At 39.7% G+C, this 14,576-nt stretch overlaps 1 protein-coding gene across 1 annotated transcript in view; it reads left to right on the forward strand.

Moving 5' to 3' along the window:
* The window catches only part of LOC127843629 (beta-catenin-like protein 1), a 61,484-nt gene that overhangs the window by 45,642 nt on the left and 1,266 nt on the right, over positions 1–14,576 (forward strand). Inside the window, exons 10-15 of the mRNA XM_052373326.1 lie at positions 504–652; positions 2,101–2,279; positions 3,783–3,880; positions 5,070–5,150; positions 8,500–8,637; positions 10,829–10,901. Of these exons, the coding sequence (XP_052229286.1) occupies positions 504–652; positions 2,101–2,279; positions 3,783–3,880; positions 5,070–5,150; positions 8,500–8,637; positions 10,829–10,901 (718 nt within the window). The remainder of the gene's footprint in view (positions 1–503; positions 653–2,100; positions 2,280–3,782; positions 3,881–5,069; positions 5,151–8,499; positions 8,638–10,828; positions 10,902–14,576) is intronic.

Here is a 14,576-nt window from a genome sequence, read left to right on the forward strand (position 1 = left end):
AATCCTTATTTGAAGACCAGAATATCTTGCACAGTATACTGGCCATAATTAATTATATTATGGTAAAAAATCCTATCAAAATAAAGTTAAAAATTGGCCCAGTATCATGAACATTCTCAATATTTTTGTCTCAACTCAGAAGATGAGACTTGAGTATCCACTCAGCTGAGTATCGGGAATGTCGGTCTGCTCGGGAACAATCTCAAATCTCAGATTTGCAAACATTCCTCCTCAAACTCGAGGTTGAGTCGGACACAAAATTGAGCGTGATGGTCAAACTCATCTAAAAAATTAAAAAACAACAAAAAACAAAGTAGAGTGAGAATATTGACTTTAGACTGTTTGTGATACTTGGCCATTGTCCCTATATGTTGTGTTGTGAAACTCGTATGAATGTCATGACCAGGTGTTGAACATGGTCCTTCATGTTGTGTTGTGAAACTGGTATGAATTTCATGACCAGGTGTTGAACATGGTCCTTCATGTTGAGTGGTTGGTTTTAGTGGTACAAGCGTCACGACCCGGTGTCAAAGGAGGAGGTAGAGATGATGGAAAACATCTTCAACTGCCTCTGTTCCTGCCTCATGACCCCTATCAACAGAAACAGGTTCCTCAAGGGAGAGGGGCTTCAGCTTATGAACCTCATGTTACGGTACCGGCAAATATTTCAACAGTGTTCTGGGAAAACTGGGCTTATTGCATGTGAATAAAGTGTCGTACCAGATCAGGGTTGGTCACTTGCTGTTTTCAGGTATTTTTCGGTTAAAGGCTGTCTTTTCTCTGCAAAAAATCCAGTTTAGGCAGAAATTGTCTTCCCTGATTAGCTTGTGTGGACTGTGCAGGCTAATCTGGGATGACACTTCACACACATGCATTCAGCCCAAGCTAATCTGGGATGACACTTCACACACATGCATTCAGCCCAAGCTAATCTGGGATGACACTTCACACACATGCATTCAGCCCAAGCTAATCTTGGATGACACTTCACACACATGCATTCAGCCCAAGCTAATCTGGGATGACACTTCACACACATGCATTCAGCCCAAGCTAATCTGGGATGACACTTCACACACATGCATTCAGCCCAAGCTAATCTGGGATGACACTTCACACACATGCATTCAGCCCAAGCTAATCTTGGATGACACTTCACACACATGCATTCAGCCCAGTTTTCTCAGAATGCAGCTCATTTTGCTACATTCTGTCAGTCATTAGTATCTTTCCCAAGTATATAAATGTATTTTTTATCTTAGTTGTATTTGAACAAACACTACAATAATATAAAAGCATAGGCTGTGTTTATTCTCACTTAGTATTTATATTTCAAATAACTAGATACTTCATTATTTGTAGTAAATTTATATATGAATTTTTCCCTTTGGTATTTTGAGTACAAAGTCTCGGATGAACTTTGTTACAGTGATATCTCTGATGAAGCGCGAGTATTTTAACATCTTTCTTGAAACTCATGTTCAGTAATATCACTCATTAAACTAATGTAAGGTTATATACTTGGATTCGCCAAATAGTTCTGCTGTAGATGAACCTCAATGTTTGGCAAGTATATTGTGCCAGTATTAAATTATTTGTTTACTTTTGATTCATCTTAAGATAAAGTGAAGGGTAAAAGTGGATCTTTATGTTCTGGTAATATATTGTTGCCCTTGGAGGCATGGGCGAATTCTATGCCAGATTTTGTTGTACACAGGTTATTCCCACCTGATGATCTTTTGTTATCCCCCGCCATAGGCGGAGGGATATTGTTTTGGTGTTGTCCGTCCGTCCGTCTTTGGAAGTGCTTTGGCAGATTTCATTGAAACTTGGGATGAGTATATATATGGATAAGAGGATGATGCACGCCAAATGGCATTGTACACCATCTGTTAATAAGCGAGTTATGGGCCTTTGTATCTTGAATAAATGCTTTTTTGAGAGTCAAATATAACACTTTTGTGTCCAGAAGCATATTGGCGGGGGATATCAATTCAACGAATTAGCTTGTTCAATTTTAATATCTTAATTTTAATAACCTGTAATATGATCTTAATAATATTTTGTCAAAACTCATACAATTTTTAATATATGTATCAGAGAAAAGAAGATGTCACGCAATTGTGCCATCAAGGTTCTGAATCACGCAATGACGGGGGTGGAGGGGACGGACAACTGTCAGAAGTTTGTGGACATTCTGGGCCTGCGTACGGTGTTCCCATTGTTTATGAAGACCCCTAAACAGGGCAAGGCAGGCCCCCCTCCTGAGGAGATAGAGGGTGAGAGTGGCCTCGGAAATTTTAATAGTTGTGGTTTCTTTATTCAATTTTAGCCTTATTCTGTGAAAACTGGACTTGATGCATGTGGGTAAAGTGTCATCCTAGATCATAAATCTATGCTTTCAGCACAGACTAATCAGAGGCGACAATTTTTATGCCTGGACTGAATTTTTGCTAAGAAGAGACTTCCTTTTAACAAAAAATACAATAAAAACGAAAAAGTGTCATCCCTGATAAGCCTGTGCGGACTGCTCAGGCCCATCTGGCACGACACTTCAGGGCACATGCAGTAAGCCCCATTTTAACAGAGAGCAGCTGAATTAGAAAGAGTTTTTTATTGTTTTAGAGCAGAAGCTTGTCAGCCAAATAGGAATTAATACAGGTAACACAAAAAGATATACAGTCTAACCTGACTTAATGGTCACCTGAGAACAACGGTCTTGATTCTCCCCAACGAAACTCTTTTATTTCACACCTGAGTATAAGGGTCCACAATGGCCAACAGCAAAAAAGTAATGAGAAAACTTCTGATAGCATGAAACATGTGCCAGTAACAATAACAATGTGTATCTGTAGCAATTAGCGGCCCAGTCATAGCACTATAGTAAGAGACCGTGACAAAATCAATAGATTTTTGTCACTGATAAGGTGTCAACAACAACACTTAGCTAGCAAGTGTTGTTATAAGAAGGTCATTAAAGGATCTTCTATTTGGCAAAACAGACATCAAATTGCAATTTTTTTTTGCAAACTTTTAGCATTTATGCAAGTGGACATTTTGTGAGGTAAAACTTCTGTTATAAAAATACCATTTAAAATTTTCAAAGTGTCTGTTTCTTTTGCTGTACTGTTGGTTTATAATAGAAATGCGCTATTAATACGTTTACGGACATGACATCACTGACATGTGATGACCATTATTTAAAAATATCTTCCAATGAACGTTATACAACTTGATTGTTGGATTTACTGAAGATCAAGATGCATGAGTAACCAAAATATCGTCGTTGATAAACTCATAAGTTTAATTATAGGTTGCATTAAAATCATTTTGTATGATATTAATTTGTATTATTCACTAGAACTAATATGTGTTATACTAATTTATCGGCAATAAGCCTTTGTTCACATTCAATTGTGTGCAAACAACTGGGTGGGGTAACAACCCAACAATACTACCAACTGACCAACCATCTAAAAAGTGGTCACTGAGAACAACGGTCACCTGTCTACAATGGTCACTTTGGCCATTTCCCTTGACTGACTGCTTATCTCAGATTTGACTGCATATGTCCCATATTGTTTTTTTGTACAAAATGAATTTGCTTGACCTTGGGTAAATACTTAATTTTCATCTCATTATTTAACAGCATGATGCTGTTCCTTAAGCCTTGAATGTTTATTTTTAACTAAAAATGCTATTTTTATATAACAATAATACACAATTCGTTTTTGATGAATTGATTGTGATGCATATTTCAATGTTGGATACTTGTTTGCCAGAACACATCTGTGCCATCATCAGTTCTATGCTGAGGAACTGTCAGGCCACTCAGAGACAGAGGCTGCTGAACAAGTTCACAGAAAACGACCATGAAAAGGTTTGTGTAATACGGTATTCAACAACTTCCTATGTGTTATACAGCATTGTAACGATGCACAACTTACCCATTTGTAGTCACCTGCTTTTTGTTCAGAGTTTAATGTATGGTGTACATTTGTATTGAATTTAAAGAAGCCATTGTAGCTATATACCGGTATATCAGGATTTGATGTCATCATTGAAACCTTATAATAGGATACTTTGGTGTGAACATGAAAATGATGTGTTTATTATTATACACAGGTGACTTTCCTAAATCCACCATATTTTGAAGCAATTTTAACATTATTAAAAAAAGTGAACTCATTGGCAAAAAATTCACAAAACCTGTAAACCTTAACTCTATTTATTATAATGTGCATTTTGTGGCTTATTTTGGAACATTTTCACTATTTGGTTTTTGATAAAATAAGTGTATAATAAAGGACTAAATTGTGTAAATAAATCTTGAAAGTGTCTTAAGCAGTCATCCTTCTAAAAAAAAGTTGGATATAAAATTGTTCATGTGATCCATCGTCCAAAGCAACTTCTTATAAGTTGAAAAGGAAAAAAACTTGCATTTTCTTATACGGAGTTCATGTTCAAGATTTTTAAAGGGGCATGGTTGTGTAAATCTGTAAATTGAAAACAGTGAAAAGCTTATTCCACTTAATATCGATATTGCTTTCATTTAATGTTACGAAAATAAGTAGCAGCCAATGATTAGGTTGTCTTGTATTGTCATTTTGAACATATACAATTTGAAATGGGTCATACTTCCCTAAAGTTAATTTGTAGAGCCCTAAAACTGATGACCTGGTGAGGAAATAAACAAATGTGCTTTTTTGAACACCATGATATCGATTGATTAATAAAATCAATATCCGACTTGCGTGCTAAATTTGCAGTTTTCCTTTACAAATTGTTATTATAAAAAGGGCTGAATAACTATAAAGGTGTGTGCACATAACATGATGATTCAATTTATAATGGACATAATGCAGAACCTCAAAATTGCAAATGCGCAGTATGATTCATAGATTCCTTCGGGTAATGTATGTTCATTTGAGAGGTTGTTTAGAAAAAAGGTTAACATATTGAAGTAATTGGCGTATCACTAACAAATCGTATGTTTTGTTGATCAAGACCAATAACAAATTTAGGAACTGCACCAGTTTGTAAGATTTCAATGTTCTTGACATTGATAGGTTGAAAGACTGCTGGAGTTGCACTTTAAGTACCTGGATAAAGTGCGAGCTGTGGATGACCAAATTGAGCGCGAAAAAAATGTAAGTGCTTACATTGTTTGTGTGGCAATGTGTTTCATAAATACATAATAACAGACACTAAAAGTAGCTCATTGATAAATATTTCTAGACTCATCTGTATAAGATTAGAAAATATTAACCACTTTGTGAGTGGGTTATGTTACTGTGGAAGAATTAATGTACCAATTAAATCAAGTACTTCCATTTTAAGCTTGACTATTAATTGTCTATAGCAAGCTTTACTTCTTACTTTTTCACCTGCTGTGGGCTAATGCTGTGGCTCAGGTCTGGGTGCAACAAATCCTTCTATGTTTCTTTTATAGATATTAAATTGCAACTTCACACATATGTATTCATGTTTCTATTGTGAGTTTACTGAACAAGTCCCATAACTTCAGCTTTTTACCCGAAATTTAGCAGAATAATTCACCCTTTGTACATCAGAAAAGTCAGTTTAAAGTTAGTTTAAACCTATTTATTTGAGCTTGATTGCATCAAAAGTCTTAGGCTGTTTAGCTCACCTGAGCACAACGTGCTCATGGTGAGCTTTTGTGATCGCCATTTGTCCGTCGTGCGTTGTGCGCCGTCAACATTTGCCTTGTTAACTCTCTAGAGGCTACATTTATTGTCCAATCTTCATTAAATTTGGTCAGAAGATTGTTCTCAATGATATCTTGGATAAGTTCGAAAATGGTTACGTTTGAAAAAAAAACAAACATGGCTGCCAAGGGGCGGGGCATTTTTCCTTATATGGATATAGTAAAATCATGTTAACGCTCTAGAGGCCACATTTATTTTCCGATCTTCATGAAACTTGCTCAGAAGATTTGTCCCAATGATATCTTGGATGAGTTCAAAAGTGGTAACCTTTGCTTGAGAAAACATGGCTGCCAAGGGGCAGGACATTTTTCATTATATGGCTATAGTAAAATCTTGTTAACACTCTAGAGGCCACATTTATTGTCCAATCTTCATGAAACTTGGTCAGAAGATTCATCCCAATAATATCTTGGAAGAGCTTAAAAATGATGCTGGTTTGTTGAAAGACATGGCGTCAGGGGGCGGGGCATTTTTCCTTATATGGCTATAGTAAAACCTTGTTAACACTCTAGAGGCCACATTTGGTCAGAAGATTTGTCCCAATGATATCTTGGATGAGTTTGAAAATGGTAACCTTTGCTTGAAAAACATGGCTGCCGAGGTGGGGGGGCATTTTTCCTTATATGGCTATATATGGCTATAGTAAAATCTTGTTAACACTCTAGAGGCCACATTTATTGTCCAATCTTCATGAAACTTGGTCAGAAGATTCATCCCAATAATATCTTGGAAGAGTTCGCAAATGATGCCGGTTGGTTGAAAAACATGGCTGCCAGGGGGCGGTGCATTTTTACTTTTATGGATATAGTAAAACCTTGGTAACACCCTAGAGGCCACATTTATTTTTCGATCTTCTTGAAACTTGGTCAGAAGATTTGTCCCAATGATATCTTGGATAAGTGTAAAAATGGTAACCTTTGCTAGAAAAACATGGCTGCCAAGGGGCGGGGCATTTTTCCTTGTATGGCTATATATGGCTATAGTAAAATCTTGTTAACACTCTAGAGGCCATATTTATTGTCCAATCTTCATGAAACTTGATCAGAAGATTCATCCCAATAATATCTTGGACGAGTTCGAAAATGATGCCCTTTGCTTGAAAAACATGGTCGCCAGGGGGCAGGGCATTTTTCCTTATATGGCTATATAGTTAAACCTTGTTAACACTCTAGAGGCCACATTTATTATCTGATCTTCATGAAACTTGGTCAGAAGATTTGTCCCAATGAGTTCGAAAATGGATTTGGTTTCTTTAAAAGCATGGTCACCAGGGGGCGGGGCATTTTTCCTTATAAGGCTATGTATGGCTTTTGTAAAACCTTGTTAACACTCTAGAGGCCACATTTATTGTCCAATCTTCATGAAATATGGTCAGAAGATTTGTCTTATTGACATCTTGAATGAGTTCGAAAATGGTTACGTTTGCTTGAAAAACATGGCTGCCAAGGGGCGGGGCATTTTTCCTTATATGGCTATATATGGCTATAGTAAAACCTTGTTAACACTCTAGAGGCCACATTTATAGTCCGATCTTCATGAAACTCGGTCATAAGATATGAAACTCAGTCATTAGATTCATCCAAATAATATCTTGGACGAGTTCAAAAATCATGCCGGTTGGTTGAAAAACATGGCCACCACGGGTGCGGGGCATTTTTCCTTATATGCCTATTATGGTAAAACCTTGTTAACACTCTAGAGGTCACATTTATTTTCCGATCATCATGAAACTTGGTCAGAAGATTTGTCCCCAATGATATCTTGGATGAGTTCGAAAATGGTTTTGGTTGCTTTAAAAACATGGCCACCAGGGGCGGGGTATTTTTCCTTATATGGCTTTAGTAAAACCTTGTTAACACTCTAGAGGCCACATTTATTGTCCAATTTTCATGAAATTTGGTCAGAAGATTGGTCTCAATGATATCTTGGATGAGTTCTAAAATAACTATGTTTGCTTAAAAAAACATGGCTTTCAAGTGGCGGAGCATTTTTCCTTATATGGCTATAGTAAAATCTTGTTAACACTCTAGAGGCCACATTTACTGTCCGATCTACATGAAACTTGGTCAGAAAATTCATCCCGATAATATCTTATAAGAGTTTTAAAATGATGCCGGTTGGTTGAAAAACATGACTGCCAGCAGGCGGGGCATTTTTACTTTTATGGCTATAGTAAAACCTTGTTAACACTCTAGAGGCCACATTTATTTTCTGATCTTCATGATACTTTGTCAGAAGATTTGTCCCAATGATATCTTGTTATCTCAGGTGAGCGACTTTGGGCCTTTTAGGCCCTTTTGTTTTAAACACTCTTGAGTCTGTTTCCTGTGATTAGAACCAGTACTTGGTGTCTATGGAGGAGATCTAAAGAACGCTTCCCTAGTGGGGATCGAACCCGTGCCCTCCCGGTCATTAGGTGGACACCATATCCATTACGTCTTGGCGACCTTTAAGTTAAAGGTTTTGGTGCAACAAGTGCGTACATTTATTACTACTGCAGGTATTCAATTTAAATTTCACATATGAGCCTCGTTCGAGAACTGGACTATGCATGTGTGTAAAGTCTTGTCCCGGATTAACCTGTGCAGTCCACACAGGCTTATCAGGGACAACACTTTCCGCCTACAATGGATGTTTTTTTTAGAAGGGACCCCCTTGGAACAAAAAGTTCAGAAAAAGCTGAAAGTGTTGTCCCCATGATTTTCCAAGATTCGAGCTTATATATCTCTGGGGTAAGCATGGCTGTAAATGTTTCTTGTGCTTGTCACAGAGACTGAAGTATCTAGGGCAGGAAGTGGATGAAGACCTCGAGGACAGTTTCTACCTGCGCAGGCTTGACGCTGGTCTCTTCACCCTTCAGCTCATAGACTATGTTCTCCTGGAAATCTCTGTCACTGGACCTTCAAGTGTATGTTTTTTGCATTAACAAATGAGCCTTGCTCTTGGAAAATGGGGCTTAGCCGTGTGTGTAGAGTGTAGTCCCAGATTACTGGGGCTTAGCCGTGTGTGTAGAGTGTGGTCCCAGATTACTGGGGCTTAGCCGTGTGTGTAGAGTGTGGTCCCAGATTACTGGGGCTTAGCGGTGTGTGTAGAATGTGGTCCCAGATTACTGGGGCTTAGACGTGTGTGTGTAGAGTGTGGTCCCAGATTACTGGGGCTTAGCGGTGTGTGTAGAATGTGGTCCCAGATTACTGGGGCTTAGCCGTGTGTGTAGAATGTGGTCCCAGATTACTGGGGCTTAGACGTGTGTGTGTAGAGTGTGGTCCCAGATTACTGGGGCTGAGCCGTGTGTGTAGAGTGAGGTCCCAGATTACTGGGGCTTAGCCTTGTGTGTGTAGAGTGTGGTCCCAGATTACTGGGGCTTAGCCGTGTGTGTTGAGTGTGGTCCCAGATTACTGGGGCTTAGCCGTGTGTGTGGAGTTGGTCCCAGATTACTGGGGCTTAGCCTTGTGTGTGTAGAGAGTGGTCCCAGATTACTGGGGCTTAGCCTTGTGTGTGAAGAGTGTGGTCCCAGATAACTGGGGCTTAGCCGTGTGTGTAGAGTATGGTCCCAGATTACTGGGGCTTAGCCGTGTGTGTGGAGTGTGGTCCCAGATTACTGGGACCGTGTGTGTAGAGTGTGGTTCCAGATTACTGGGGCTTAGCCTTGTGTGTGTAGAGTGTGGTCCCAGATTACTGGGGCTTAGCCGTGTGTGTGTAGAGTGTGGTCCCAGATTACTGGGGCTTAGACGTGTGTGTGGAGTGTGGTTCCAGATTACTGGGGCTTAGCCTTGTGTGTGTAGAGTGTGGTCCCAGATTACTGGGGCTTAGCCGTGTGTGTGTAGAGTGTGGTCCCAGATTACTGGGGCTTAGCCGTGTGTGTGGAGTGTGGTCCCAGATTACTGGGGCTTAGCCTTGTGTGTGTAGAGTGTGGTCCCAGATTACTGGGGCTTAGCCGTGTGTGTAGAGTGTGGTCCCAGATTACTGGGGCTTAGCCATGTATGTAGAGTGTGGTCCCAGACTACTGGGGCTTAGCCGTGTGTGTAGAGTGTGGTCCCAGATTACTGGGGCTTAGCCGTGTGTGTAGAGTGTGGTCCCAGATTACTGGGGCTTAGCCGTGTGTCTAGAGTGTGGTCCCAGATTACTGGGGCTTAGCCGTGTGTGTAGAGTGTGGTCCCAGATTACTGGGGCTTAGCCGTGTGTGTAGAGTGTGGTCCCAGATTACTGGAGCTTAGCTGTGTGTGTAGAGTGTGGTCCCAGATTACTGGGGCTTAGCCGTGTGTGTGGAGTGTGGTCCCAGATTACTGGGGCTTAGCCTTGTGTGTGTAGAGTGCGGTCCCAGACTACTGGGGCTTAGCCGTGTGTGTAGAGTGTTGTCCCAGATTACTGGGGCTTAGCCATGTGTGTAGAGTGTGGTCCCAGATTGCTCAGTCTTATCTGCAACGACACTTTCCGCTCTTAGGGAATTTTTAGTTTAAAGGAAATCTAAATGAAAATCCAGTTGAGACTGAAACACTATTATTATGTATCCATTAATTTAAGCAGAAACAATAAATGGTTGAACATTTCCTGTGCTGATTGATCAATTTTACCCATCATTAATGTAATAGAAGATTTGGTTGTGATGTCTTAACAATTGTTAAATATCTCATTTATTAATATTTATTAAAAATACATGTGTGCTAGAAGAATTGCTTTCCTTATGTGTTGGCACATAAATTGTAAATAACTACATTCAGATTATGGACTTTTCGACATATCTTTTGATCAGTTTGCACATAAACATGGAAATGGTGAATCTGATTAAGGACTTTTCTTAACATAAGCAGGCACTTCAATATGTAATTTATTAGTCAGATTATAGAATTTTCTTTACATTAAAAGGCACTTAAACATGGGAATGACTAGTCAGATTATGGGTTTTTCTTTATATCAGCAGGCGCTTCAATATTGAAATGATTGTTGTCAGATGATGGACTTTTGTTTACATCAGCAGGCACTTAAACGTATAAATGGTATAATGACGATTTTAATTTTCTAATTGATAAATTTATTATGGTGAGATAGGATGTGATCCTGTTTGCTGACTGTTGAACTGAGTTATTTTTCTGTTCTTGCAGATTCAGTCCCGGGTCATGCAGATTCTCAACATGAGAGGAGGGTCTGTGAAATCTATCAGGAGCATCATGAGAGGTACTGTAAGCTTTGTTAACTCTAAATATATGTCTTTTGCAGTATACATTATTTTCTACCTTTACAGACTGTTTCTTTAACTTCTATTGGATAAGCAGTCGATGGTCATATTTGTTTTCATATCAATGACTGTGCCTCAGTCCCAAGAAGTGGGATTACATTGCTTTATACCTTTCTGTTAGTTGTTTAGTAGATATGTTTGGCGGTACATAGACAATTTTGATTCGCACAATATTTAGAGAACCCTTCGACCTACAATAATGTAAATTTGTGTGATTTTTAGCTCATTTATTTTTTTGAAAAAAAAATATGAGCTATTGTCATCACCTTGGTGTCGGCGTCCGGTTAAGTTTTGCGTTTAGGTCCACTTTTCTCAGAAAGTATCAATGCTATTGCATTCAAACTTGGTACACTTACTTACTATCATGAGGGGACTAGGCAGGCAAAGTTGGATAGTTCTGGCATGCATTTTGACAGAATTATGTGCCCTTTTTATACTTAGAAAATTGAAAATTTTGGTTAAGTTTTGTGTTTAGGTCCATTTTATTCCTTAAGTATCAAAGCTATTGCTTTCATACTTGCAACACTTACTAACTATCATAAGGGAACTGTGCAGGCAAAGTTATGTAACTCTGACTGGCATTTTGACAGAATTATGTGCCCTTTTTATACTTAGAAAATTGAAAATTTGGTTAAGTTTTGTGTTTAGGTCCACTTTATTCCTACAGTATCAAAGCTATTGCTTTCATACTTGCAACACTTATTAACTATCATAAGGGGACTGTGCAGGCAAAGTTATGTAACTCTGACTGGCATTTGGGTGGAATTATGGGCCCTTTATACTTAGAAAATTGAAAATTTTGTTAAGTTTTATGTTTTGGTCCACTTTACCCCTAAAGTATCATAGATATTGCTTTCATACTTTGAACACTCGCAAACTATCATAAGGGGACAGTAAAAGGACAAGTTGCATAACTCTGGTTGTCATTTTTACAGAATTATGGCCCTTTTTTGACTGAGTAACTTTGAATATATGGTTAAAATTGTGTTTCGATTTTTTTTATTTTTTTTTTAAGATCATCTCACAAATGACCACCACACCCTCACACTATACCCACCCCACCCCCAATTTTTTTTTTTTGAAACGTTTAAAGAACACAAATATTTATTTTTAATATTTTATTTTTTAAATACCGTCCAACCATCGCACCCAAGAACTCCCCCCCCCCTCCCGATTTTTTTGTGTGCATTTTTGTGCATTTTTTTTTCGCATTTTTGGAAGATAATGTAATAAATGTCCACACCCCCACACTATACACCCCTCTTCACTCCACCTCTCCCTCCTTTGTGATTTTAATTGAGAGTCCCTTCACCTTTAAAAAGAAAATAGATGAGCGGTCTGCACCCGCAAGGCGGTGCTCTTGTTACTTTGGTGGAATGAGAGTGTTTTGCATACCATGATCCAAATTGTTATGGTTACTTGTGAGGAAAGAAAGATGCCTTTGTTTTGAGATCATCAGGTCAAAAGGGCTGGAACATGAACACCTTTACCTCAATATCTAGGGAACTTATGGCATTTGATTCATATGAATTTATATGATGTTTAGTCATAGTGAAGTACGACCCATATCAACTTGAGATTGATTACTGTATGTAGGGATTGGTCATACAATTATTTCTACAGCCCTCCTCTGAATCAAAAAGATCAGTTCATCAGGTACCAAGTACATGCACCAAATACATAAGTTTCAAATATGACCCTTGTTCTGAGAAAGTTGGGCATAATGCATGTGCATGTGCATTAAGTGTAATCCTAGATTAACCTGTGCAGTCTGCACAGGCTGATCAGGGACAACACTTTCTGTTTTAACTGGATTTCATTTAGAAGAGACTTCCTTTCAACAAAATGTTTTCATAGCAGTGGAAAGTGTCGTCCTTGATTGGCCTGTGCAGACTGTATTGTGCTGTGCAGACTGTATTGTGCTGTGCAGACTGTATTGTGCTGTGCAGACTGTATTGTGCTGCGCAGACTGTATTGTGCTGCGCAGACTGTATTGTGCTGCGCAGACTGTATTGTGCTGTGCAGACTGTATTGTGCTGTGCAGACTGTATTGTGCTGTGCAGACTGTATTGTGCTGCGCAGACTGTATTGTGCTGCGCAGACTGTATTGTGCAGACTGTATTGTGCTGCGCAGACTGTATTGTGCTGCGCAGACTGTATTGTGCTGCGCAGACTGTATTGTGCTGTGCAGACTGTATTGTGCTGTGCAGACTGTATTATGCTGCGCAGACTGTATTGTGCTGCGCAGACTGTATTGTGCAGACTGTATTGTGCTGCGCAGACTATATTGTGCTGCGCAGACTGTATTGTGCTGTGCAGACTGTATTGTGCTACGCAGACTGTATTGTGCTGTGCAGACTGTATTGTGCTGCGCAGACTGTATTGTGCTGCGAAGACTGTATTGTGCTGTGCAGACTGTATTGTGCTGTGCAGACTGTATTGTGCTGTGCAGACTGTATTGTGCTGCGCAGACTGTATTGTGCAGACTGTATTGTGCTGTGCAGACTGTATTGTGCTGTGCAGACTGTATTGTGCTGTGCAGACTGTATTGTGCTGTGCAGACTGTATTGTGCAGACTGTATTGTGCTGTGCAGACTGTATTGTGCTGTGCAGACTGTATTGTGCTGTGCAGACTGTATTGTGCAGACTGTATTGTGCTGTGCAGACTGTATTGTGCTGCGCAGACTGTATTGTGCTGCGCAGACTGTATTGTGCTGTGCAGACTGTATTGTGCTGTGCAGACTGTATTGTGCTGTGCAGACTGTATTGTGCTGTGCAGACTGTATTGTGCTGTGCAGACTGTATTGTGCTGTGCAGACTGTATTGTGCTGTGCAGACTGTATTGTGCTGCGCAGGCTGTATTGTGCTGTGCAGACTGTATTGTGCTGCGCAGACTGTATTGTGCTGTGCAGACTGTATTGTGCAGACTGTATTGTGCTGTGCAGACTGTATTGTGCAGACTGTATTGTGCTGTGCAGACTGTATTGTGCTGTGCAGACTGTATTGTGCTGTGCAGACTGTATTGTGTAGACTGTATTGTGCTGTGCAGACTGTATTGTGCTGCGCAGACTGTATTGTGCTGTGCAGACTGTATTGTGCTGTGCAGACTGTATTGTGCTGTGCAGACTGTATTGTGCTGTGCAGACTGTTTTGTGCTGTGCAGACTGTATTGTGCTGTGCAGACTGTATTGTGCTGTGCAGACTGTATTGTGCAGACTGTATTGTGCTGTGCAGACTGTATTGTGCAGACTGTATTGTGCTGTGCAGACTGTATTGTGCTGTGCAGACTGTATTGTGCAGACTGTATTGTGCTGTGCAGACTGTATTGTGCTGTGCAGACTGTATTGTGTAGACTGTATTGTGCTGTGCAGACTGTATTGTGCTGCGCAGACTGTATTGTGCTGTGCAGACTGTATTGTGCTGTGCAGACTGTATTGTGCTGCGCAGACTGTATTGTGCTGTGCAGACTGTTTTGTGCTGTGCAGACTGTATTGTGCTGTGCAGACTGTATTGTGCTGTGCAGACTGTATTGTGCTGTGCAGACTGTATTGTGCTGTGCAGACTGTATTGTGCTGTGCAGACTGTATTGTGCAGACTGTATTGTGCTGTGCAGA

The sequence above is a fragment of the Dreissena polymorpha genome, chromosome 9 (genome assembly GCF_020536995.1).
Source record: "Dreissena polymorpha isolate Duluth1 chromosome 9, UMN_Dpol_1.0, whole genome shotgun sequence".
NCBI classification, from domain to species: domain Eukaryota; kingdom Metazoa; phylum Mollusca; class Bivalvia; order Myida; family Dreissenidae; genus Dreissena; species Dreissena polymorpha.